The 27,565-nt window shown below is 39.3% G+C and overlaps 1 protein-coding gene and 1 long non-coding RNA gene across 4 annotated transcripts in view; one reads left to right on the top strand and one right to left on the bottom strand.

The window, feature by feature from the left end:
• LOC138973367 (hemicentin-1-like) overlaps nt 1–3,695 on the top strand; it is a 486,299-nt gene extending 482,604 nt beyond the window's left edge. For all 3 annotated transcript variants that reach the window (XM_070346087.1, XM_070346085.1, XM_070346086.1), the window contains exons 7-9: nt 682–972; nt 2,325–2,520; nt 3,180–3,695. In XM_070346087.1, coding sequence (XP_070202188.1) covers nt 682–972; nt 2,325–2,520; nt 3,180–3,321 — 629 coding nt within the window. In that variant the 3' untranslated portion in view covers nt 3,322–3,695. The remainder of the gene's footprint in view (nt 1–681; nt 973–2,324; nt 2,521–3,179) is intronic.
• Nucleotides 3,696–18,443: 14,748 nt separating this feature from the next.
• The window catches only part of LOC138973363 (uncharacterized), a 13,376-nt gene continuing 4,254 nt past the window's right edge, over nt 18,444–27,565 (bottom strand). Inside the window, exons 2-3 of the long non-coding RNA XR_011457988.1 lie at nt 23,076–23,201; nt 18,444–18,644 (exon numbers count right to left, since the gene is read on the bottom strand). This is a non-coding gene — a long non-coding RNA (uncharacterized lncRNA). The remainder of the gene's footprint in view (nt 18,645–23,075; nt 23,202–27,565) is intronic.

Genomic DNA, 27,565 nt, shown 5'->3' on the forward strand with positions numbered 1-27,565 from the left:
CTAATGAATTTTGTAGAAGCAAGCACGGTTCTGAAACAAAATGAATACCAATCAAGGCTATAACTTTTCTTACATCCAAAATTCCGATTTGGAGAATGATCAAAGGATAAGAAAGAAACAAGTGAGAATGTTGAGTACTGGAGCAAACGGCAGAAAATGGAAAACTATAGTGTAAAAAAAAAAACCACCACTGTACTCTTTGATAGCTGCTATGGTGTAATACAAACAATAAACATGTGTGCAGCATGCCAAGTTGAACTACGTTTTGAACAGCTGAATGCAGTATTATATATATTTATTTATTTGTTTACCTCTACAGCAGAAAATGTTTTCCTTGTTTCAAGTCACGAAGCTGGTATCCCATTATTTGTCACCAGCTTGTCGCCATCCGCGCCAGCTCTGAAAACTGCTAAGTGTCATAATGTAAAGATGGTAGTACAAGCATTTTGCTAAAATGTATTTTCTTTGGCAAATTTTCTGAAATGGACAGTAAGACAAAGGTCAGGTTTCAACTTTCCCCCACGATACAATAAAGTCAGGCCGAAATTATGCGCTTCAGCCTTTTTTCTGACTGCCGGTGTCAAAGGACACCCCAATAGCATTATTCATATTTTCATTTATTTTCGCAAACCAGTTTACTTCAGAAACTAAAAGCAGCCTATCCCTTCTGTCCTTGAACAGCCCAGCTTCAAATCACAGCGAACGGGTTGTTCATCGCTGGCCAAGAGAAGTCACTGGCCTGCTACATCACCGCTGCAGAAACGGTCAGCAATTTCCCTCTCACCTGGTCACGTGATGGCTCGAATCTAACTGCCTCGGAGGAAAAGACGGTCATCGTGTCAGGGAACGTGAGGAATTACAACAGTTTTTACAAGTTCACTGTTCAGCCAAGTGACAACGAGGATACTTTTACCTGCACGGCCAACTTACCGTCTGGAACAACCACGGCTTCTTGGACTGCCTATGTTTACAGTAAGTAAAGGACACCAAATATGTTGTTTCCGATGATACGGCCAAAAACAAAACTAAATAAGAACAATGTACAACAGGTACATATGATGAGCTTGGGCGCCTTTTATAAACCAGTAAAGAGGCAATCACGAATGATTGTACAAAGCCAATTATACTTCAAAATAACACGATACAACTCAGTGCGAGTGACAGACTAATTTATATTTGCATCAGATTTATCTGTTTCGGTTCGACGAAAACATTATTTGAAACACAACAAGAAATTAATCAAATGTATAAAAGAAAAAACAACAACAGAGACACATAGATACAATTACCAATTTTCAAACAAAGATGAATGTTCGATATATATTTTTCTTCTCTTTGTTGAGGGTGGTTCATATTAGTGGATACACACATACTTTGAGATTTTGCTATTATTATTTTTTGCGCTAGAATGACGGGACCAACACTGCTAAAATGTAACAATTACAGTCTTAGTATCTGTAATATGTTACACATAGCAGGGATGGCCAAATCGTCCGCCCGGTCACCAGGGGCGAGTGAAACATCCGCCGGACTAGTAGAAACCGTCTTGCAGCTCGCCCGGCTGGCCAGTGAAAATTCTGGTCAAGTGCACAACTTGTGGTTGCACTATCGGCGTTCAAAGTCATATCAACACTGCAGACGAGCAACTTGCATGAACAACATTAATTTGCAAAATAGCGAGACAAGGCCTGGGAAAGCCTATTCATCGCTGACCACATTTTACTTGTCTGTCATATCACTGCTATTCTAATTCTGCACATAAATCTGACAGTCATAATTCTTGTGTTTAGTATATATACTGGGCTAGTGAAATTACTGGCGGGCTAGTGACTTTCATGAAGTTACTCGCCCGATTGGCAAGTTAACTTTTTTGTTTAGATTTGGTCACCTCTGCATAGCAAATTGTTTCTATGGAAATTTGCTAGCCCGTTTTAAGCATCAGATGTATATTGAACGCTGCCAGAAGCATATATAAATCAAAAAGCACAACGATTTTGTGGATTGTGCAACCGCACCTGTTTTGACACATGCAAATTATCCCGAGAGGGTAAATGTTGCGAATGAAAATGTTTTGAGTGCCCTAGCATTGTCCGTTTGTCAGATCGGGAGGTAGTCCATATTAGGGGCCCTTCCCCATAATCATTTTCCAAGTTACAGATTTTGTTCCTGATCGAGTTACTGGTCATAATGATCATTTTGGCGAATATGTTTTATTGCTTTTCATTAGGTATCCCCGAAAAATATGCCAACATGTAGAATTATCTGACAATCCAAATCTGTACCAAAAAATATCTAAATGGCAAAATGTGTCCACCGTATTTCAGAGGGTCCAGACGATCCAGTGGTAACTGGTCCCAGCACCGTTGTCAGCGACGTTCCCAGCACGTGGACTTGTGTTGTAGACGGATCTTCTGGTACAGCTTCCAACGTCTACTGGCAGTTTGGAAACGGAAGCAGAATTGATTCTGGAACCTTCAACAATGTTGGGGAAGACTATAGGGACACCAACAATCTGCAAATGTGAGAACCTGGATGGATCGATGGATGGATGGTTGATATGGATGGATGGATGAGCGAGTGGGTTACTTGGATGGTTTGTTGAGTGAGTGAGTGAGTGAGTGATGGATTGATGGATGGATGGATGGATGGGTGGGTGGGTTAATTTGGTGGTTGATTAACAGGTTGATTGGTTGTTTGATTGATTGATTAATTGATTGATTCTATCATTAAAGGGTGGATGGGATGCATTTGATTTTGATTAACAAGATCTGCATGTGCTCAGCACACGGATTTCATTGCTTGACAAAACGAAACATCAGCAGTTTTGTCTATAATTCAACCTAATTTCATTAACTTACCTTTCTTGGTTTTCCTTTATTCTAGATTGCAGAATGTTAGCAGTCTATCTGTTGCGGAATTCTGTATGTGGTTTTATGTCATGTGTAAAGAAAACTCACCAAGAATGGTAAAGATACTGGGACGTTTTGATATTTAATCAAACAATATATTCACTTAAAGATTAAAACCTTCAAGTTACTGGGTTATATTACTTGTAGTTTGGTTCTTGATTTGTAAGCGTCAGCCGTCCATCTGGGGTTTACATTTTTTTTTTATTACATATGGTTGTATTTCATGTGTGTTTATTTCTTGTGGTTAAATTTCATGTGGTTTTATTTCAGTCACAAAACAACAAGCACTTTGTCACTGACCCTAACCACCGGGGCGCCCAACTTTGGATTGGCCTGCTATGCTGTTCACTTTAATACAAACATACAGAAAGTGACCAGACGTTCTATCACCGTTACCTGTAAGTTTCAATAGACGTTTTGTGGAAATAACTCTGTCAGGCTTAATAAGCGGTGTGACCGAGTAACATCCCCTGTTATTGGTCAACGCTTTTTAACTAACAACTAGCTTGCTACTGGTTGGCTTTAACTTGTCATCGCGACTATCCAATAAGTCTGATAATTATTCATATGTATGTAATGCAGTGTGGGCTCAATGTGATAATCTTCTCTGTCGAAAATATATACATCGCAGACACAAATTGCCGTCGATTGCTTGCCGATCATTGACAGTAAAATAATGTTACGCACGTGTGTTGTCCTAAACTCTATGGCCTAGCTCAAAAACTCCACATGGCCTCGGTCAAAATACGTTGTCCGCGATCACTGCGGGCTAGCAATCATTGCAACAACGAATCTTGAACTTTTTAGAAGAACAGGGTACGCTGCAACACAACAAGCGTATATTATTTGATCGTCACGATGACAGGTTAAAGCCGGTCAGTAGCGAGCTGCTAGTTTCACGATAATGAAAAATAGAGCATGGAATTATTTTGTGGTTTGCATTTTAAAGCTTCAATATCATAATTATCATTATTATTATTATTAATATTGTTATTATTGGTAGTAGTAGTAGTATCATAATTTAAGTTATTGAGACAACACAATGCGCTAAGAGATTTATAGAGCAAATCGAGAAGATTAATTATTGAACGAAGCGCAAAGCGCTGAGTTCAATAATTATTTTCAAGATTTGCTCTATAAATCTCTTAGCGCACTGTGATTGTTTCAATAACGATATTGTCAGTAACGACAATAGATTAGAACGTTTGAAAAGGCACATTTTTCTGCCAGCGTTTGGATCAATTGTGGACAGGTCGAGTTAGATCTACTTTTGTGTGTGTGTCGGCTTTGCACATTTCGGGGGTATTGACGGTTTCATCGCCGACCATGCATTTCACCATGATTACCCTATGTGCCGTTTCATCGAGTAGCAACTAACAGTATGAGTTACAGTTGTGCGAAATGTACCCATCAGTATACAGTTTCACTTATGTATTAATTATTGGTATACAAAACAACATGTACCGAAATATTCTATGCTCCTAACAAAAAATGAACGACCCCCAAGCAACTGAGTGGCGTCCCCTGATGTCAAACGACTCAAAGTGACACGTTCGTTCCCTCATTCGCAAAAAAATAAAGTTGGCATGTTATTTCTCGCAATGTACCTGCATTCATCTGGGAGGTTGGTGCTATGATTACATGGTAAGAATGTTTTGAAGCCTTCGCGTATTCTGTTTACATCGTAGTTGTCTTGAAATATGCGAAAACCGTTCATTTCAGTCCTGAACTGATGATGTCGTCTGCTACATATACGAGTAGGACAGTCTATTGAATCAGTCGACTTCCAAATGCTGCTTTGTCCAGCTCGAAATCTGTCAGAAAAAAAAACTTCGCCAGTCTTGTTTATTTCCCTTTGGTACTGGTGACACTAGTCTTTTCATCAACCCTTCTTTTCTATTTGCTACTGTTTGCTTTCTCTGGTGTCTTCTTCTGTTGCCTGTACTCCTACCACATTCTCTCTCGTCTTGTTCTTGTACTTCATGTTCGCAAACACATTTAACATTGATTGCATCATATTCTTCGTCAAATTCGGAATCTAAAAATATATACATAATTATGTCATGTTTACTCTGACAATCTTATCACAATTGACGAAAATAGGTTAATAAGGTACCATCATTAAAATGTAAGAAATCGTTCCAAACATGTTTCCATCTTATTTTTTACCATTTTCGGATTCACAAAACTTATGTATATATATAATATTTGTGTATTAACAACAAGCTCTGAAAGTTAAAAAGAATAAAGAAGAGATCGCTTTTCTACTAAGCGCAATACGCTACTTTGCCATACTGGCTTGTCAATTTCACTTCGTCTTGCACGGGAAAAGTGAGCGATTTTCTTTCCGCGGGGATAGACGAAGCTGTATTGTCGTGTTCAAAGAATGCAGTGCGTTTAGTTTCATTCTGGGAGCTCAACAGAGCGACTTAATGTTGTAACTTCGTCTTACGCGACTTGTTTATTTGATTTAATTGACGATTTTATGTTTTTACTTTTTTATTTTTTTATTCTGCTTTATTCTTGGTTTTTTAGTTCTAAAGTTAGCAAAACAATAAATGCGACAAATTGTGCACCTCGATGAAAGCATTAAGTACCCTTCCATTTCATTCACACTTTCTATGTCACTAAAGTCAATCTACTTGACTATCTGGCAAACCTGTTGGATCAAAGATTTCTTTAACAGGAATAATAATAAATAATAATAATAATGGACATTTATAGAGCGTTTCTCCACAGCTCGAATCACGGGACCACCGCTCAAACAAGGGTACCCCAAAATCGGCTTGACAAAAACTCAGGGTACCATTAAAAAAATCGATAAAAATCGTTTGAGGCAAAGCTTTGCAACTTTTAAATACAGAAAAAAGGTTTCTGCGTCAAGTTTGAGGTTTTAAAATGACAAAAAGCGCTGTACTTCAACCAAGACCAGGTGGATTGATTGAAAATGTCAGGATAAAATGCCTAGATACTAAATGTACTTCGAGTAAAATTTCGGATTGATATAGGTAAATGTTTATTATTATTATTTTTTTTTTAAACACGTTTTTATTTCTTTTTGGTACACAATATCAACATCACACAGGAACATCAAATAACATCAATCATACAAAACTATGCATCTCCAACAAAGACAAAGAAACAAAAGAGGCAACAACAACAACAAAACGGGAAAAACACAATAAAGCATACAATCACACAGCCCATATTCAATACATTTATAAATTATGTAAACGTCTCTTTTTTTATGTTTCTATTTGATAATTTTGTAAAACACCAAGTCCTGTTCCCCGTTTAGCTGCTGCAAAATAAACAGACAATGTTTGTGTTCGAGTCTAAACTGAGAAACATCTTTAACCTCCTATTACCTCCAAAAACCAAATTTCATCCTTACAAGCTCAATCAGAAAGACAATCAATCATTTGACAATATCAGAGGTTTAAATGGGTACCACTCCAGGAGAAATTTATTATATGTAAAATTAAGTTTACTTAAATATTCTTCTACCAAATACCTTTTTCTCAAATCTCTTTTAAATGCAGCCATTGTAGGAACAGCTTTTGCATACTTACACTTGTAAATAAAAAATTTGGCATTTAATATTATAAAATCAAAAACTGTACTACTTTTGAAATATGTATCAATACCAAACAAAATAAACTTTTCACTAAAAAATATGTTCTCAACATTGTGACATTCATTTTTAACATAGTTTAACAAATCATTCCAAAATGACTGTACATATTGACATGCCCACAATGTTGAATACTATCCCTCTCGTCTCGGCATAAATGGCACATCACGTCTTCTACTACTCCCATTTGTTTTAATATCACATTTGTTGCCAAAATCCTATGTAATACTCGAATTTGAAACCATTTAAGTTTTACTTCAGAAATTTTCGTTACATATTTAAAGCATAATTTCCAATCAATATCGCCTTCTAGTTTATCTTCCCATTTTGTACAACAATTTGGACGCTTTCCATCCTGTAGTAATTTTTCATAATACAATTTTGCACCTTTTATTTGGGAGTGAATGACTGACACTGATTTATTACTATCAATCATACTATTATTCTCCAAAACAATATTAAACGTTTTTATGTATTTTTTAATTGCTCCCACGCATCCTAAATAACTCAAAAAATTTGTTCTGATATGATACTTTTCACAGAACTCGTTATAGGTATAAAAACTTCCATTGTCATTAACCAACTGACCAATGAAATAAATGTTGTTATCAAACCAATTCTGAAAAAAACAAGTCTTCTTCCCAATCTTTATATTATTATTGAAGAAAAGTGGTTCTGCTAATATTTCTTTGGAGGTTTCTAGATCTATTTTATATCGAAATTGTTCATAAACATTAAACACATCCTTCCAAAAACTATTACCATGTTGTTTACTGCTATAAAGACTAGGACCACTTACATCAATGTTGTCCACATCGGGATATAAAAGTTGTTATAACTTTCCATTTGTGGACCGTAAACCTCAACTTTTTTTATCCAAGTCAATTTCAGGGCTAACATATAAGTCTTAACGTGAGGAACATCAAGGCCACCATCCTTAACACTTTTAACTACAACATTTCTACTTAAGGTAAATGTTTATTTGGCTTGTGTTACCAAGACAGCTCTGTTACGACCGTAAAGTCTCAACCAACCCAGGATTTACTGGTCTTGGCGAATATATGCTCTGTGTTCATGTTCACCCTATAGGGCCCACAGATTGACGGAAAGTGTTGATGTCGCTTTACGAAAAATTGAAAAATTTCCTTCCCTTCTTGTTATGACTTGATTTTCCCAGATTGTAATAGGGGGGGGGGGGGGGGCACTGTACTTAGCCATTGACTGTCGTGTTGCTAAAAGGCTGCCTCTCCTTCTACTTCACAACCACAGTTAAGGGTTCCACTATGATGATACTACTGTGACAGCAGGCCATTCTCACTCAACCTGAGATCTTGTTCTTGGTCACTGAAGTCCTGCTTTGAGAAAAATGTTTAAGTTTTAAGATTTACGCCTTCACAGCAAAGCCAGTGTGGGCATGTGAGTCGGGGAAACCCCGGCTTTGTATGATAAAACACGTATTAATTATGAAGTCCTGCTTACTTATAGCAAAGTATTTATCGTTGCTAATCAATCTCATTTTTTTCCAGCAGCTGCACCGGTAGGACCGTACGATGTCAGACGTGGGATCCGGTCAGCCTTCTCCCAGCTCTGAATGTAGAAACTGAGACCGTGCAACTGGACCACATTGAGACCAAGACAACTGGAGCACATTGAGACCAAGACAACTGGGGCACATTGAGACCAAGACAAGGAAACTTGAAAAAAATCCCAAAACAAAGAGACTGCCAACGTTACAAAATTCAGAATCAAAAATGAAGAAAGGAAAGTTGTTGGAACATTTGTTATTGACAAAACAATACCTTACAGTCACTAATATATCGACCCAACGGTCTTTTAAGTGAACGCGGCCGCTTCCTATAAAAAGACCGTTGGGTTGATATATTTGTGACTGTAACGTATTGTTTTATCAATAACAAATATTCCAACAACTTACCTTTCTTCTTTTTATATTTAGTCAAGTTTTGACTAAATATTTTAACGTAGAGGGGGGAATCGAGACGAGGGTCGTGGTGTATGTGTGTGTGTGTGTGTGTGTGTGTCTGTGTGTGTGTGTAGAGCGATTCAGACTAAACTACTGGACCGATCTTTATGAAATTTGACATGAGAGTTCCTGGGTATGAAATCCCCGAACGTTTTTTTCATTTTTTTGATAAATGTCTTTGATGACGTCATATCCGGCTTTTCGTGAAAGTTGAGGCGGCACTGTCACGCCCTCATTTTTCAACCAAATTGGTTGAAATTTTGGTCAAGTAATCTTCGACGAAGCCCGGGGTTCGGTATTGCATTTCAGCTTGGTGGCTTAAAAATTAATTAATGACTTTGGTCATTAAAAATCGGAAAATTGTAAAAAAAAATAAAAATTTATAAAACGATCCAAATTTACGTTTATCTTATTCTCCATCATTTGCTGATTCCAAAAACATATGAATATGTTATATTCGGATTAAAAACAAGCTCTGAAAATTAAATATATAAAAATTATTATCAAAATTAAATTGTCCAAATCAATTTAAAAATACTTTCATCTTATTCCTTGTCGGTTCCTCATTCCAAAAACATATAGATATGATATGTTTGGATTAAAAACACGCTCAGAAAGTTAAAACAAAGAGAGGTACAGAAAAGCGTGCTATCCTTCTTAGCGCAACTACTACCCCGCTCTTCTTGTCAATTTCACTGCCTTTGCCATGAGCGGTGGCCTGACGATGCTACGAGTAAAATGGCATTGCGTTCAGTTTCATTCTGTGAGTTCGACAGCTACTTGACTAAATATTGTATTTTCGCCTTACGCGACTTGTTTGTTATGTTAATGACTTACGGTAGTGATACATGCACAGCCTGGCGGTGGCCTTACGAGTATGTTTCATCTGCTGATAATTATGATAAAATCACCGAGACGAACTTCATACTGGAAATTCTTTGACATTTCTTCCCGGTACATACATAAGAAGAGACAAAAACATTAGGTGACGCAAATCTTCGCATTTATGACGCATTGTCGAATTTTTCGTTGCTTTTGGCGCCAGGAGGTTTTTTTCCAGATGGGAAGGGTCAAGAAGACAGGTCCGGGTTTGTTCAATAAAAGTCGAATCTCATTAATGCATGCAGTGGATAACTGCAGTTCAAATTCACCGCACATTTTTTGTGTGCTTCTGAAGTGTGTGTGTGTTTTGTTGTTATCTATACGTCGTACACTGATCGATTCCTTGTAGATATTTTACGCTTTTTTTATATACAAATGTATCATTATTTATCTGTACGTATTTAAGGTAGCAGACATTTTTATAACACTTTACATTGTCCTGTGAACCAAAAAGCATATACTTGTAGTTTTAAGAAAATGAACCTACCTCGACAGCCTTTTTTGTTTGCCAATCAGAAGCATTAGTTTTCTTTGTCATGCAAAAATATTACTATATTTGTTTGTTGGTTTTGTTTTTGTTGTAATATACAACGGAAATCTCAAAATATTAGAACAGAAAGTAGCTTTTTTGCTTTTGTACTTTGGGTTTGTGCCTTTTATATTAAGGGAAGTGCTCTGATATTAAACTTTTTATTTCCAAGGTGCAGACTGTACAGCACCATTTTTGTAACTTGTTTCTCGTGTGCCTTTTAGTTAGTATTACACATTTTGCAAAGTGCCTGCCATATTTGATGTGCCTTATTGTTTTCTTTTCTTTCCCTTGCCGTACTTGATTTAAGTGTGATCAAGGGAATTTAGCATAACAAAGAGCTGTGAGAAAATTCCAGAGGGAGGGGGGTGGGCAGTTGCCCGGGGGTAATTGTCCTCCCATGCTGTCCAGGGGGCAAGGAGCCTATAGTTACTTTGAGTGAGTTACAGAGTTTAAGCAGCTTCATCATCAGACTTGAGGGTGTAATTAGCAGGTCACTTATGTGTTGTGATATTCAGCTTGGCTGAAATGATATGTTTTTGTCCGTGTTTGATTTAGACACTATTGGTATTGCAAGTAATCGTAAAGTGTAAGAGAAGAGATAACCATTACCCTTGCAGCTTGTAAGTACATTTCAGTAGTTCATTTGAATTACATCTGGTAGCGTTAAGATATTTTAGGTTGTAATGATGAACAGGCAGGCTAACTGAACTAAGTGTAGATGGGAAATGGGGGGGGGGGGGGGGGGCGGTATGATTTTGAGGGAGTGGGACTGAAAACTAGCAGAATCGTGCAGAGTAACTCATGTACAGAATAACTTTGATAAAGGCAACATTTACTTAAAATTCACAAAAACATTGGCTTTTGTTTTCGTTTTTTTTATTATTTTTTTTTATTATTTTTTTTTTATCGGTATATAACATTTAACTTAATCAGACACAAAGGAGAGAACACCTGTATGCGCAGGTTAAGGCAAAATAAAGGGTTAAATAGCGTAACCTTTTGTATTTTGCATTATGATTTCTATAGTCAGATAGTTTTTCCCTTGCCTTCCAGTTCACAATAAAGTAAACCTTCAAATATTTACATGTATGTGCGAGTTTTGATTTTGATGACAAATGCCAAAATAATGCAAAATAAAGTCTGACAATGAATCGGTTGAAGCAGCCACATCAGTAGCGGGTACACATAGCGTCTCTGCAGAAGGGTTTAACCAGTCAACGTTGACCGTATCGAAGATAACTGTTAACAGGGTCTGGTAAGTTATGTTGGGTTGCTGGAGAAAAAGTCGGACAGTGCATATTTGTTAATGCAATATAGTGTGGGTTTCTTGGTATATCGATCTGGGTACATCTGTACTCTTCTTTAGACATACACAAGGTAAAACCGGTCATGGACACAAGTTGAGTGGAAAAGTTGCTCCTATTTTGTTCGAAAAGTATGGTTGTTATCAGGCTTCAATACACTGAGTGCAGTGTTTCTTCATGATGTTTCAGCTAGTTGTTGCTGTCGAGAATACAGCGCCTATGAGGTGCCCGCAGTCACTTCAGCTATAACTGTACAATTCTTCAGATGTGGGTGTCTAACTTGCCCATGATTTTAAAAAAGCTAGCTTCCCTGAATCGAATTGTACAGTTTTAGCTGAATGTTATAAAGGAGGCACAATTTTTTGTTTGTAAAATTGTCGATGATTTAAAATTGTGTTTTATGTTGTTGCTTTGTACTTTGTGTGAGCATACTCCATAATTATGTGTGTCTATGTGCGCATACTCACATTCATAGATTAGTTTGCATTCACTCTAATTTCTGATGGCCATAGCAAAACGGGTTGACGTTCAGAGCTCACTCCATTAGAGTACATTTTATTGATGAAAGTAATAATCAATAAGCTTGCAATAAAATCAGTTTTTAAAAAACTCACAATACGGAAAAGTATGAGAACAATGTACACATATCCAAAAACAAATAGACTCCCAACGTGCCAAACTTCAGAATGAAAACCCCCATAAAGGTCGGTAATTGGAACGTGTATTATAATTGACAAAACAAAACGCTACATGTACAACATTGAGAAAAATGTACATTCCCTGGAAGCTAAATTCTAGGCTTCAAATGTACAAAGTCGATGTACAGAAGCAAAAAGTTGATTTTTTTCAAATTATCTCCCTTATACCATTCCTATGAGTGTCCTGTACATTATTATTTGTTCAACATGTGAGGATTACAATATCATGCTAAACCCCCTCAGTTCGTGATCCGATAATGCATGTTTCCCTGAGCTCAAGATCAAGATCAAGAACGGTATTCATTTATATTTTAAAAAGAAGGACAAAAGTTCAAGAATAATCAAAACAAACTTGTGAATGTTCTGTATTGTATTTGATTAAACGATCCATTCATCAAATATCTTGTAAATCACAAGAGCGAACATATTCCAAAAGTCAACATACAGACTACTTTATTATTGGATCGAGTGTGATGTTTGTGTGGAACAACCTATGCCACTGACAACTTGTTCAGTCTATCTGCAAACCCAATTCCGCAGAAAATGCTCACCCTTTGCAGAAAGCAACCAGCCAATTGAGTGTTGGTATAATTATGCATGCGTAAAATTATACACTGAAGTAGAGGGATACACAGACCCCAATTTCAAAGCCTTGCAAGATAGTTCATACAAGATGGTTTACCCAAAAAGGAAGGTGTCTTCCATTCTTTTATGTTTTTGACTCATGATTTTTGGATTGTAAATAAAGTTTGAGACGATGTTTTGGTGTGTGTGTGTGTGTGTGTGTGTTTGTGGGTGGGTGGGTGTATATTTGTGTTTCTGTATGCCAGAGCAACGTTGATTGGCCTAATCAAACTTCAACCTTATGACGAATGTTGTGACTAGCTTGTTCATTGTACAAACACCTGTATACCATCATGAATTTACCTTAAAATGTTATAACTAACGACAGTGATGAGGAGTGTGGTTACCTTGGTGACGGGGTGGTAGCAAAGAGACTGTGTGTTAATGCTTTGAGAAAACTGTTGGTAATGTCTTCCGTTGGACGCAACATATTGACGTTGCATAAACAAGCGTGAAAAATATAACAGAAGTTTTCTGGAATACACGGTGATCGAAAATAATTTCCAAACGTTTGGTTTCTGAAGAATTGAGCCCCAGTTAAGTGAGTCAAGCATAATTCATGCTCGACCAGTTACCACCAGCAATCACATCGAATAACTTATTCCGATGTGTATGTTATGCCGTGTCCGCTCGACATGATGTCTTTTTCTTTTGTAATCTGCACATTGGAGCCAATATTCGTTGGCGATGGGACGGGCGCAGTGGCCTAGTGGATAAGACATCGGCCTCCTAATCGGAAGGTTCGTGAGTTCAAATCTCGGCCGCAGGCGCCTGGTGAGTTAAGAGTGGAGAATTTCCCGATCTCCCAGGACAACTAATGTGAGACCTGCTAGTGGCTTATCCCCCTTCGTGTGTACACGCAAGCACAAGACCAAATGCGCACGGAAAAGATTCTGTAATCCATGTCAAAGTTCGATGGGTTAAAGAAACACGAAAATACCCAGCGTGCTTCCCCCGAAAGCGGCGTATGGCTGCCTAAATGGCGGGGTAAAAAACGGTCATACACATAAAAGCCCTTGGAGTTTCAGCCCATGAACGAACAAACAAACTGGCGATGGCCCTGCAGTGATCGCTGAGCACGCGTGTTTCTCAAACTCACGTGACCTCAAGCGACACTCACGTGACCTCAGGCAAAACGCGTTATTGGCTATCACTCGGGGCAAGTGATCATTGCCAAGCTCCAATGTATATGTTCGGAAGAAATGGAGTCACGTGGTGCGGACACTGCAAAACATACACATCGGAGTCAGTTATTTGCTGCGATTGCTGGGTTTACCTGGTCGACCGAGTGTTATTTTTTTACTCACGTTCCTGGGCGCAACTCTTCCACAACGCTTGACAATCCTTACAGAGTTATTTCCGGAAAATTTCTTTTGACAGTTGATTTACAGAATAAAGACACAAATAAGCAAAAAGGGAAAACACTGAGTCTGGTCTTTCATAGGACTTTTAGAACTACTTTCGCAACGTCAAGCTGATTTCACAGTCTAAATATTTCAATGATGAATGTCCAACTTCTTACTGAATAGTGTGTGAGCTGGTGACTGAACGACAGTTACGGTACACATGTACTTTTGCGCATCCGTGAACTCGAGAACTCATGGTACCTCTGTGCTATCGAGGACTCAAACCTGTACTATCGGGGATCCATTAAGGTTTCCGAGACTGTGTTTTGTCTGTATTAAAATGGTCTGGCGGAAGAGCCGATTCTTTAATTCGCATAGGTAAAATGACCGTTTTTTGGTACCTAACACCCCTCTGAGTTGAGTTTGTTTTGACCTTGTGACGTAGGATCACGTGATGTTGTAGGCTGGGCCGCTCTATTCGCCGGTGTTTGTCGAACAGAACAGACGTGTTGTCTAGTGGGCTGACATTTCTGCAGCGCTGTTTTGCGTGGCGTGTCTGCTGCGGGAAGGATAACAGCAATGTAAATTTTCTGTGACGGGTATGTTGTTCATATGTTATTCTTTTTGTACAATAGGTAAAACAGCATTAAAGTATGCGGGTTGTGACATGCTTGGGAGGATTTATTTGAATGTTCAAGTAGATTGTTTTGTGAGTCGAATGTTCGGGAAAATTGTTTTGTTTATTGAATGTTTTAGAAAACCGTTTGAGTGTTTGAGAGAACTGTATTGTAGGCATGTTATTTAGAAGGAATGATGTGTTTTGTTGTTGTTATAGGATTTAGTTTGTGGTGGTTGAAATTGTTGAGTTGTCTATGTATGCTTACGGCGTGCATTCTGGGTTTTGCAGAGTGGGCGGAATGTGCGACGGGGTTTCGTTAGATTGGTTCAGTTAGATTTTGTAGATGGGGATTTGTAGATTGGTTTTTGTAGATTGAGGATTGTTTAGCGTTAGAATTGAGTTTAGAGTACGGATTCAGGGTATTGTTTGTTTTGTTGTGTTCTAATTCTGGAGTGTGGATCTAGAATGTATTTTAGAGAGCAGTTTTAAAGTGAAGTTTGTTTTGTTTTGATCTATTTCTGGAGAGGGGATTTAAAGAATATATTTGGAAGTATTGTTCCGTATGTTAGTTCGGTTCGGTGACCTGGTTGGTTGGACTCTGCTCTAGATTAGGATCTCTGTATTGTTATTGTTTATTTGTGTGTCTTTTTGGGAAAGAGTTTAGAAGATTGGAAGAAATTTGTGTTGGTTGTAAACCCTCCATTTTTCCCACATTTTCCCTACAACACCGTTTGGAAATAAAAGAACCTGGTAATATAACCGGTGTCATTTGTTTTGACTGTTTGAGTTTATAGCGAGAGAAAGGGACACTCGGCTACATTTGGCACTAGGTTACAAGTGCAAAATCGATGAGCAAAACAAATTACAGGTGCATACTGTAAAGCATTAATGACCGCATAAAGAACAATCAATCAATCAATCAATGAGTCTTATATCGCGCATATTCCGTGGGTACAGTTCTAGGCGCTCTGCAGTGATGCCGTGTGAGATGAAATTTTATACGGCCAGTAGATTGCAGCCATTTCGGCGCATATTTACCTTTCACGGCTTATTATTCCAAGTCACACGGGTATAGGTAGACAATTATTAACTGTGCCTAAGCAATTTTGCCAGGAAAGACCCTTTTGTCAATCGTGGGATCTTTAACGTGCACACCCAATGTAGTGTACACGGGGGGAGGTTCGGACACCGAAGAGAGTCTGCACACAAAGTTGACTCTGTGAAATAAATTTCCGCCGAACCTGGGATCGAACTCACGCTGACAGCGGCCAACTGAATACAAATCCAGCGCGCTACCAACTGAGCTATATCCCCGCCACGGAAGGAGACACGCCTATAGCACTAATGCAAACAAGCATGCACACCAGGGAAGGGAGGGGCTTCGAAAATAACGCAGGAGCACAGTTGCTGGACAGAGGGGGGGAGGGGGGGGACGAGGGGTGTTTCTGGGGGGCTGCTGTAGAAATATAGCATTGGATAGGGGCATTCACAGTCTCTCTTTGACAAAAAAAGGTACAATTGCAGGGTAAAACAAGTCGCGTAAGGCGAAATTACTACATTTAGTCAAGCTGTGGAACTCACAGAATGAAACTGAACGTAGTCCGCCGCTAGTGCAAAAGGCAGTGAAAGTGACGAGCCTGTTTGGCGCGGCAGCGGTTGCGCTGCACATGCTTCATAGCACGCTTTACTGTACCTCTCTTCGTTTTAACTTTCTGAGCGTGTTTTTAATCCAAACATATCATATCTATATGGTTTTGGAATCAGGAACCGACAAGGAATAAGATGAAATAGTTTTTAAAACGATTTCGGAAATTTAATTTTGATCATAATTTTTATATTTTTAATTTTCAGAGCTTGTTTTTCATCCAAATATAACATATTTATATGTTTTTGGAATCAGAAAATGATGAAAAATAAGATGAACGTAAATTTGGATCGTTTTATAAAAAAATATTTTTTTTACAATTTTCAGATTTTTAATGACCAAAGTCATTAATTAATTTTTAAGCCACCAAACTGAAATGCAATACCGAAGTCCGGCCTTCGTCGAAAATTGCTTGGCCAAAATTTCAATCAATTTGATTAAAAAATGAGGGTGTGACAGTGCCGCCTCAACTTTTACAAAAAGCCGGATATGACGTCATCAAAGACATTTATCGAAAAAAAGAAAAAAACGTCCGGGGATATCATACCCAGGAACTCTCATGTCAAATTTCATAAAGATCGGTCCAGTAGTTTAGTCTGAATCGCTCTACATACACACACACACACACACGCACACACACACACACACAGACACACACACGCACGCACATACACCACGACCCTCGTCTCGATTCCCCCTCTATGTTAAAACATTTAGTCAAAACTTGACTAAATGTAAAAAGGGGAGGGGGGCAGTACTTTTACTCAGCCTTGCACATAGAAGTCTCTGTCAGCAGGGTGCTCCTTGAGATTAAATGCATAGTTTTGGGGCCGAAAAAACATAGCACGCTCACTAGCCTTCGCCAGCCGGCTGAATCATGAGGTGCCCATTGGCATCAATCACGAGGCCCCGATATTTAATTACGACTCTTTTGACCGTTGTCTTCAGCATGATGTAGCGGTCCCGCATTGGCATCTGGCGCGACTCGGTGTACAGCTGTTTGATGTCCTGGCGCAACCTGTTCAACTCGTTTAAGGTTGTTTGACGTTCTCCTAGAGCTTGATCCAGCCAATTTCTGTCACGCCTTCGAATGCGTAGCTCTGTAAAAGAAGAAAATGCAAATCCAGGGAGTACCTAGACGTATCATTTCAGATGTATGTTGCAAGGAATCACAAATGACGTCTTCTCGGTTACAAAAGCAACAAGAACGCTGAGGAGTTATTAACCATTGAGTCAACCAAATACACTGAAATATGTCCCATTCTCTCTTACCTACCTTATTGAACAAAGGGGTGAGAGAGAGAGAGAGAGAGAGAGAGAGAGAGAGAGAGAGAAAGTGAGAGACAGAGAGAGAGTGAGAGAGAGGGGGGGGAAAGACAGAGAGAGAGACAGAGAGACAGAGGAGAGGCACGCACAGAAACACAGACAGAGATATAGAGGGAAAGACAGACCGATAGACACGAACAAAGACAGACACAGACCAGAACATAATTTGAGAAAAAAAATCCTGAAAGTTCATCATGCTTGATAAAGAACGCAACAGCTGAAGCCATAATCTATCGCCTTTCAGTGCATGACGTCATTTGTGTGTTCCACAATCAAAATGCCGTTCTTCAGTGTATTCATTAGTCGGCTGCACAGTGCTTTGAAGTAGAAAGTCTGAGCATACGTTCAACGTCAAACAACAGAAAACTGAATTTATTTTTGGAATCACGAAATAATGAGGACTTGGCAAAAGTTAATTATAAGTATCTTGTTCCAAAAATAAGGAAATTGGTTATACAATTTTCTTTATTTTGAATCACATTTTTCTATAAAAAGAAACAAACATGAAAATACATATTTTCGAATACAGGAGGCAATAGGTAATATAATGATACCCCTTTTCTGATTAAAATACCGATTTTTATAAAAGTGACAATAGTGACACATTTTGAACGAAACTTTCACAAACGAATTTATCAGGTACCAGGCTGAAATAAATCCAATACTCCAGACCAGGTCAAACTATTTTGTGAAAACAACGCCAATTATATTGAAAAGAAAATGTGACCGTGACAATACCGCTTCAACTTTTGCAAATAAGCAAATATTACGTAATCAAACTGTCCTATTAAATATTGGAGAAAACGGGCATAAGAAAACTCGCTCAAGAAAATTTCATTCAAATTCGATGAAGATCTATTGAATAGTCTTAGATATAGATGATTACTGTTAATCTTGAACGATTATGTGAGAAGAAAGAGGCGAAAATTACACAAACAATCAATACAAGCAAGAAGTCAAACACCCTCTACCTTCCTCCTTCAGCTTTTGCAGTCTTTCCAGATCCCTGAAGTTTTCACCTAATCCCTTCAAGCCCTGCCTGTCCGGCATGGCTGTAGGGCTTGGCTCATTTGCCGCGAGACGCACCAGCCTTTTTAGCATGTAGTACTTAAGCGGAAAGACGGTGCGTTTCGCATGTTTGTACCTGCCATTGACAAAAGTAATTAATTCACGGCTCTATACGCCACGAAACAAATTGGAAACATGATAGCTGCCATTGACATAAGACATTAATTCACGGCTCTATACGCCACAAAACAAAGCGGAAACATGATAGCTGCCATTGACATAAGACATTAATTCACGGCTCTATACGCCACAAACCAACGCGGAAACATGGTAGCTGCCATTGACAAAATGTATTAATTCACGGCTCTATACGCCACAAAACAAAGCGGAAACATGATAGCTGCCATTGACATAAGACATTAATTCACGGCTCTATACGCCACAAAACAAAGCGGAAACATGATAGCTGCCATTGACATAAGTCATTAATTCACGGCTCTATACGCCACAAAACAAAGCGGAAACACGATAGCTGCCATTGACATAAGACATTAATTCACGGATCTATACGCCACAAACCAACGCGGAAACATGATAGCTGCCATTGACAGAAGTCATTAATTCACGGCTCTATACGCCACAAACCAACGCGGAAACATGATAGCTGCCATTGACATAAGTCATTAATTCACGGCTCTATACGCCACAAACCAACGCGGAAACATGATAGCTGCCATTGACAGAAGTCATTAATTCACGGCTCTATACGCCACAAACCAACACGGAAACATGATAGCTGCCATTGACATAAGTCATTAATTCACGGCTCTATACGCCACAAACCAACGCGGAAACATGATAGCTGCCATTGACATAAGTCATTAATTCACGGCTCTATACGCCACAAACCAACGCGGAAACATGATAGCTGCCATTGACATAAGTCATTAATTCACGGCTCTATACGCCACAAACCAACGCGGAAACATGATAGCTGCCATTGACAGAAGTCATTAATTCACGGCTCTATACGCCACAAACTAAAGCGGAAACATGATAGCTGCCATTGACATAAGTCATTAACGGTTCAATACGCCACAAAACAAAGCGGAAACATTGAAACAAAGCAACAAAAGACAGGCAGAACCGAAGAACCATCAAAGGCTTCGTTGTGACCTCTTATTCTTGAGTAATATAACAAAAAATGTCTAAAGTCACTGCTGACAACTCCATCTGTACACAAAAAACTCCGTACAGATAAATAACTAATTCTGAAAAATATAGACAAACATTGCTAAATCAGTGGTGTGTGTGGGTGTGGGTGTGGGTGTGGGATTGGGTGTGGGTGTGGATGTGTGTGTGTGTGTGTGTGTGTGTGTGTGTGTGTGTGTGTGTGTGTGTGTGTGTGTGTGTGTGTGTGTGTGTGTGTGTGTGTGTGTGTGTGTAGACTGAGGTTACACACCTCGTCTCATGCAGTCAGTCAGTAGATAGTAAAACTAGTAGTCGAAGTTTGCGAATCATGAAAAATGCGAGCTTCAGTTAAATACTGCAAACTCGCATTTTTCATGATCCGCTAACTTCGACCTATATTGTTACTATCGACTCTGACTCGTTGTGTAACCTCTACTTAAATATAAATATGTGTTTATGTTAAAGTTCGACACGAAATACCCTTCTCTTAGGGAGTTAATCAAGCGGATAACTGTACGGAAAGCAAAGATAAACTGTCGGGGGAGCGTACTAAGAAAAGAAATCACTTATAGGGGGAGCGTATCAAAGGTGGTCGGGGAAGTGTATCAATAACATTCCGAGCGTCGTAATTAATCGTCCAAATATAGAAAGATGGAAAGCTTTGAAATGATCATTGGTGGTTCAAAGCAAGTGTTTTAAATTGAAGAATATCCCTGGATAAACAAATCGAAGCACAATAACTGCTGCCTTGAGTTAAACGTGGGGAAAGGAAAAAATAGACTAACAAAATACTTGTTACAGCACAATTCGTGTAAGTGCTCTTTGAAATGCCATCTGAAGTAGACAGTTAGTTTAGTACATTAGCAAGCAGCGCTATCAAAATCAAGTGACACAATTGACGAAAAGTATCCTTTTTTATGCGTTTTAGTATGAGACTCACCTTTGTCTCGCGTCGTTTCCGCAAACAGGAAGCTAGGGGGAGCGTACTAAGAATATTTGGATCGACGGCGTGCCAATGTAAATACAGAATGATGAAAGCTGTTTTGGATCTATTTCAATGTTTGCCATGATTTTGACCCTCGACTCTAAGATTTTAATGTCCGTAAAAAGAATACGGAAAATCGCAGGGCAGTGTCAAATGTCAAATACAAACCAACATGCATGCACACACACACACACACACACACACACACACACACACACGCACGCACGCACGCACGCACGCACGTACGCACGCACGCACGCACGCACGCACGCACACACACACACACACACACACACACACACACACACACACACACACACACACACACACACACACACACATCGAAGTCTATAAGTCTCGGCGAGAGGGATAATTCGTGTTTCTATTTTGGGCAGTTTACCTCAAGCCATTGTGTTTCATTACGGAAAGAAATTGTAAAAAGATGGTATGTGGGTCCATTTTAGCATACCACACACAGCCTTGAGCTCCAGAACATGATTGGCTGGTAACACTTTAAAGCCTCACTAAGCCTCACATGAGGTTTACAGAACGATGGAATATTTTACGAAATAAGCTATTCTACACATTGGAACACATTTACACTAGAATTTAACAGCAGTAAATGACACAGTTCGTTTGAATGGCTTTTTAGTATGCGTAAACCACACACCAGTTATCGTGGTTGACAACCCCTGAGCGATCATGAACCCGTGTGACACACTTTCCTTTTTTACACAACTTCATCGTCAGTTTGTGGTTTCAATTTATTGTTTAGATTTTAAAAGTTAGATCTAGTGCCAAAACGAGGCTTCCGATTTGTTGCATAGTAAATCCGGCTGACCAAGCATAAATGATATAATATAATAATAATAAATACATTCTTTGAAAAATGCTCCCTCTTTATGGAGGGCATTTAGGATGTTCTCTAGCTGTAAGTGTTTAAACGAAAGGGTGTTTGTACTTTGGGTAAACGCCTGACGGTGTCTGTGACCAGAACCTGATGGTTTACGGGAGACGCATGTGTAGGCATCTGTGGGATAGTTGCGTAAAGCTTTTGACTGTTTATATCGTTATCTCAGACAAAACAAGAAATTCCTTCGAGGTAGGAAAAACACCCCCGTTGGTCAAAGGGAAATAATCATTCTCACTGCCACCAACTGAGAAGGTTATTTCCCTTTGACCATTAATATGTCACTCTATAAGTCCTTGTAGAATCTTAATCCACCAATAACTCCCTAACCGTGTGTTTGACTGGTCCCAATTTTTGTAAGGACCGTCTCAGGAATGTATAGAATCTGTTCACCAAGTTTGGTGACGATCGGTTCGTTCAGTCTTGAGATCTATATGCGAACACAAACACACAAACACACAAACACACAAACACATCGACCGAAACCTATACACACCCCTATACCGGGGGTGTAAAGACAAATAGTAGCTTCAACACTGCACTTTTAAAGTCAGGAACAAGACAGTTATGGGCAGTACACTCCCAATGATGATCACGATCACCCTGTTGAAAAATCAAGGTTCATTTATCTGGACACTGATTGACATTTAACTTGTCATGTTTACTAGCTTAGCACGTATTTATGAAAGCATCAAATGAACTTTTTTGAAATTGCATTTATATCAGACCATTTTGACCAACAAATTTGCCACTCTATGAACGGGCCATGCATTAAAGAAAGGTAGAGTACACCAAATATGAAGTAATTCGGCCAATACATGTAAAAGGTATAAGCATGTTTGTGGGTTACATTTGATTTAGGGGTCACCCTGTACATACAGACATGTACACACACACACACACTCACACACGCACACACACACACACACACACACACACACATACACACACACACACACATACACACAAACACATATAAAATATATGCACGCTCGTACGCACACATGTATGCACTCACGCAAGCACGCATGCACACACACACACACACACACACACACACACACACACACACACACACACACACACACACACACACACACATCCATGCATGCGTACCTACGACACATTCGGTCTCATTACGCACGCATGTCTGCACTCACGCACGCACGCACGCACGCACGCATACAAACACACACACACACACACACACACACACACTAACACACTAACACACACCCGGTACACACACACACACACACACACACACACACACACACACTAACACACTAACACACACCCGGTACACACACACACACACACACACACACACACACACACACACACACACACACACACACACACACACATCCATGCATGCGTACCTACGTACTCATTTGGTACCATCAGTCAGAGCATTGACGGAATTCAAAAACCTGAAATGGCTGCAATTAAACCCACAAAGACAAAAACAAAATACTTACCTATTATTGACGCGTCTTAATGTGCCCCTCAGATAACTTTCCTCGTTCTGTTTCCTCTCCAACTCCAAAGTGATCCTGGCCACCTCCTGTCTCAGTTCATCTTTCGTTCTAAACATTCTCCACAGTCTGCGAGATAGGGGAGTTTACATACAGATACTCATTACAGTCTGGGAGACTAAACGTATATTTAATCCTATGCGTGATAGAGACCACCCATGTCATGATCAAACCATGTTCTCACACATGTTTTTTTTTTTATTATGCAAACAATGAGATGGTGTCAAACTACAGACTGGCAGGTACCTAATCTTGTTTATCCTAAATACGTGAGAGAGACACACGTGAGATAATAATCGTTCAAATCACACGTGTGTATATCATGTAAATGAGGTCATGTCAAGCAAGTCTGGCAGGGACCTGTTTTTCCACTGCTTATGATGCCAAAGTCACCGAGACAAACGTCATTACAGAAACAAAAATTGCGCTCGCTAATTACCCTCGATGAATCTTTAGAACTAACACGTCACGCCACACTTTTAGAGTGAGGTTTCTTTGCTTTGACGTAATAGATTGCACGAGGCTTTAGACGATATCGAGGTTCCAAAACAAGCGTCTTCAATTTAGCTGCCTCGACTGCAGGACATTTTCAGTAAAATACACGTAAGTACAGTATGTAGGATAAACAGAATACTACATGGCTTGCTGTTTCGTACCAGATTTACACTCGTTGCTTTTTCAAATAGTGAACAGCTCGCTTTCGCTCGCAGTTCAATATTTAAAAAAACAACTCGTGTAAATCTGGTACGACACAGCAAGCCATGTAGTATTCTCTATATTGCTCATTAGGACAAAGTCACCGAGACAAACGTCTTTACATAAGGAAATGTATACACAGTGGAACCAACAACACATATACCTTCCCCGGCCCCCCCCCCCCCCCCCCCCCCCCCCATCAAATTCGAGAAATCAAGGTTCCCGCGTTTAAATCGAAAAACATCAGAACAACTGAAACGAAACATGTTCTGCATATCATTAGTAAGAACAATCCAATCTGCATTAAAAACAGTCAGTTTTGTTTCCATATCTTGTCTAACATGGACGCTTTGGCATGCTGCATGAGCGGTGTAGGTGTCAATCCTCTCAGAAGGCATAACAGGCAGTTTTGAAGCCGTTTTAGCTTGTAATAAGACAAAAAAAACCAGTACATTTGTGTAACCACTCAACGCATTGCCTTCAAACTTTCGGCGATTTGTGCTAACACATGTTGTAAACTACACACGGGATCTTCAGTCATTTGCGATATTATTTCTTCTGTTATGCGACATGCCAAAAAGAGTATTAAGAATAAAGATTTACCCTGTCCGACTGAACAACTTTTTTTCTCCAAACTAACGGGCATTAAAAAAAAATGAAAACGCACTTGTTGAAACGCGCACAAAAACATTCTTGGAATTTGCTCTTTCAAGAGCCATGCTCAGTTAAGCGTGTCAGCAGTGAGCCTTGCTAGGCTTAGGCTGACATTTGCGAAGTGTTCTCTTTAAAGATTACTTTCGCGTTGAAATCCTCATACCACCCATGTCTGATGAAATATGTAAATGAAATTTGAGTATGTTGCGCCTCTGTTATTGGTCGAGAAGTTAACAATAAAACAAATGTTTCGATGAGTCAGCAAAGGCCTACCGTCAATTTAAGAAGTCTTTCTGGAATGTCAAATAACAGCAGACGTAATGTCTCAAATGACTGAAAATCCCGTGTGCACTTTACGACATGTGTTAGCACAAATCACCGAAAGGTTGATGGTAAAGCGTTGAGGAGTTACTGACATGTACTGGTTTTTTTGGTCTCATTAACCGCTAAAACGGCATCAAAAACCGCCTTTTACGGCTTTTCAGCGGAATGACACCTACACCATTCAGCATGCCATAATCTCATCGTAAGACAAGATAATATTATGTGAACAAAACTACTGTTTGGGATGCAGGTTAGATCATTCTTCTTCTTTTGACATGCAGAATATGTTTCATTTCAGCAGTTCTGATCTTTTGTCGATTTAAACGCGGGAGCCTTGATTTTTGCGAAATTGATTTTGGGGGTGTCTGAGTTATAGGTTTCACTGTGTAGTCTCTGCCTCATGTAAACTCAATCTGTTACCTTGGTAAGGTAGGGGAATGAATGGCCCTTTCAGTCATATCATTGGTTTTACAATAAACGGCCTCATCACAAGGATCTGCCCATAAAACAAATCTCCCTAGTTTTCATCATGACGGGTAGTATATGACTTGCTGTTCATTGCTTTTTCAAATTTTTTAAAGCTCTTTTTCACTCGCGTTTCAGAATTAAATAATTTTTGAAAATACTGACATTCTGATATCACACAGCAAGCCATGTTGGTCTGGCCTCCCGTACATCGTGTATAGGTCGTTAGATGCGTAGCCTACCTACATTAGAAATGGGCGGTATTAACATGATTGATATGCGTGATATGCAGACATCCTTTTTGTAGAGCTGGGCAGCCAGGTTACAACAAGCAGATTTTGAAAATTGGAAATTATCACCAAGACAATATTATGAGGTTCTTGAAAGTCGTCTGTGTTGTTTTAAATCAACTGTCACACAGAGACAGTTCGTAGGCCCGAATAGAATAAAATCGTAAAGTTGGCATCAAGTTTTTAAAAAATGGATTGAGAATAGACATTTGTTTTTTGCTCAAATCGATGAATAATTGTGGAATAAGGCAGGTTTTGTTTTGAAAAAGAATGAGTTGTGTTTTGAAAATTCGATTAAAGCTGATGGGAATTCTGTACGTGATATAAGGATAGACGACAATATTGCCCCGTATGAACAGATATGTTCCACATAGCGCCACACCGCTTTTTGAGTTCAGTAGAGCCCCTGTTGTAAGCGCCCCCTCCCCCCCCCCCACCCCCCAACTTAAGACTCCCTTCTTTCTAAGACCGTGTTTTCTCAGACTTCCTGTTCTTTAGGTCTGTAAATGTACCCCCATTTTAAGACTCCCTCCTTTTTAAGACCCGATTTCCTAATATTTTGGGAGGTCTTAAAAGAGGGGTTCCACTGTATAACGCTTTGCACACGGCCCTCTGTGTGCGCGCGCTGCGAGAGGACACACCCAGCGAAAACGCGGGTGACGAATCTGTGCCCTGTCTTTAAGACTTGTTTAAAAACCCTTCCTCGCTATATTGACAAAAGCACAAGTCAGCGCACCCTGCTCTGTAAAATTGTGTTTACATGAATATGATATTTCTATTGACGAGAGATATTATAAGATGTTTGGTGGCTTGTTGACAGACCAGCTTTTTTGTTGGTCCAAGGGGACCATATCGTCTTTTGTTTCATCTTTATCGACCAAGGCCGAAGGCCGCGGTTGATAAATATGCGACAAAAGGCGATATGCTCCCCGAGGACCAACAACAAAATGCTGGTCTGACGACAAGCCACCAAACATCGTTTTTGTCATCATTTTGGTTGTGCAACAAAATGCACAATGACCCACAGGGAGACGAATTTTTAGAATCCAACTCCGGGCCACAAAGCATCGTCACAGTAGCTCGAGATAACACGCCAACCTTGTATGTGACGTCAAACGTAGCTTGTTGACGCTTTTCTTCCAGTCTGAAAATGTACAGAGCTGCGATCATACGTGTGAGTTCAGTAAGTGTTGAGCATATTTCTTTTCTTTTTAAGTGTTTATGACTTTTCGTTGTGGATTTTGCGATTACAGAGATAAGTTGCAAATTGACCATGAGTCGCAGCGGTAATTATCAACATTGATTGGGTCTTTGAGAGTGAATGCTTACAATCGTTGTCCTCGGAAACACAAATCCAAAGCCGCGATGGTTCCACACATCAAACAATCAGCCTGATTGGCTTTTACTTTGACAATCCACGTTTCACCTGAAAGCTCGAACCCATTCACCACCTCGATTTATTGCATGGGGAACATGCGATTTATTTCCCAGGTGTTTGTGAATGAAAACTCGTGAAAATGATGACAATAGCTCTTATCAACTAAATGTACAAGCGAGGGAAAATTACAGCTGCTTCAATGGAAAGTATTACATAATATATACCCAACAAATATTTCACTTTACAAGATAAAGTTGAAACAAAATAGTCTGTGCAGACTTTGTAAAGAAATAGATTATATTGAACCATTTTTTTGGGGGGGACATGTTTTCATATGTATATTTGTTAATACGGGAGAATATGTTATATGAACAGAACATGATCTATTGTTTGGTTATTTACCAAGAATGCATACACCAACAAACAAAATTATGAATCATATTTTGTTTTCAGCAAAAATGTGTATTAGTATGTTTTGGGGCACCATAAATTATCCACAGTGTAGCTCTTGGCTCAATTTCAAATCTGTATCTCTAGGAATAGCGCATAGAATGCTCAGGGTCAAAAGGAAGGACGAAAGTTAGGAGTAGCACAAAGTACGTCACAATGATTCCTACTCCAAATTC

The sequence above is a fragment of the Littorina saxatilis genome, linkage group LG8, assembly GCF_037325665.1.
Source record: "Littorina saxatilis isolate snail1 linkage group LG8, US_GU_Lsax_2.0, whole genome shotgun sequence".
In the NCBI taxonomy this organism is placed as follows: Eukaryota; Metazoa; Mollusca; class Gastropoda; order Littorinimorpha; family Littorinidae; genus Littorina; species Littorina saxatilis.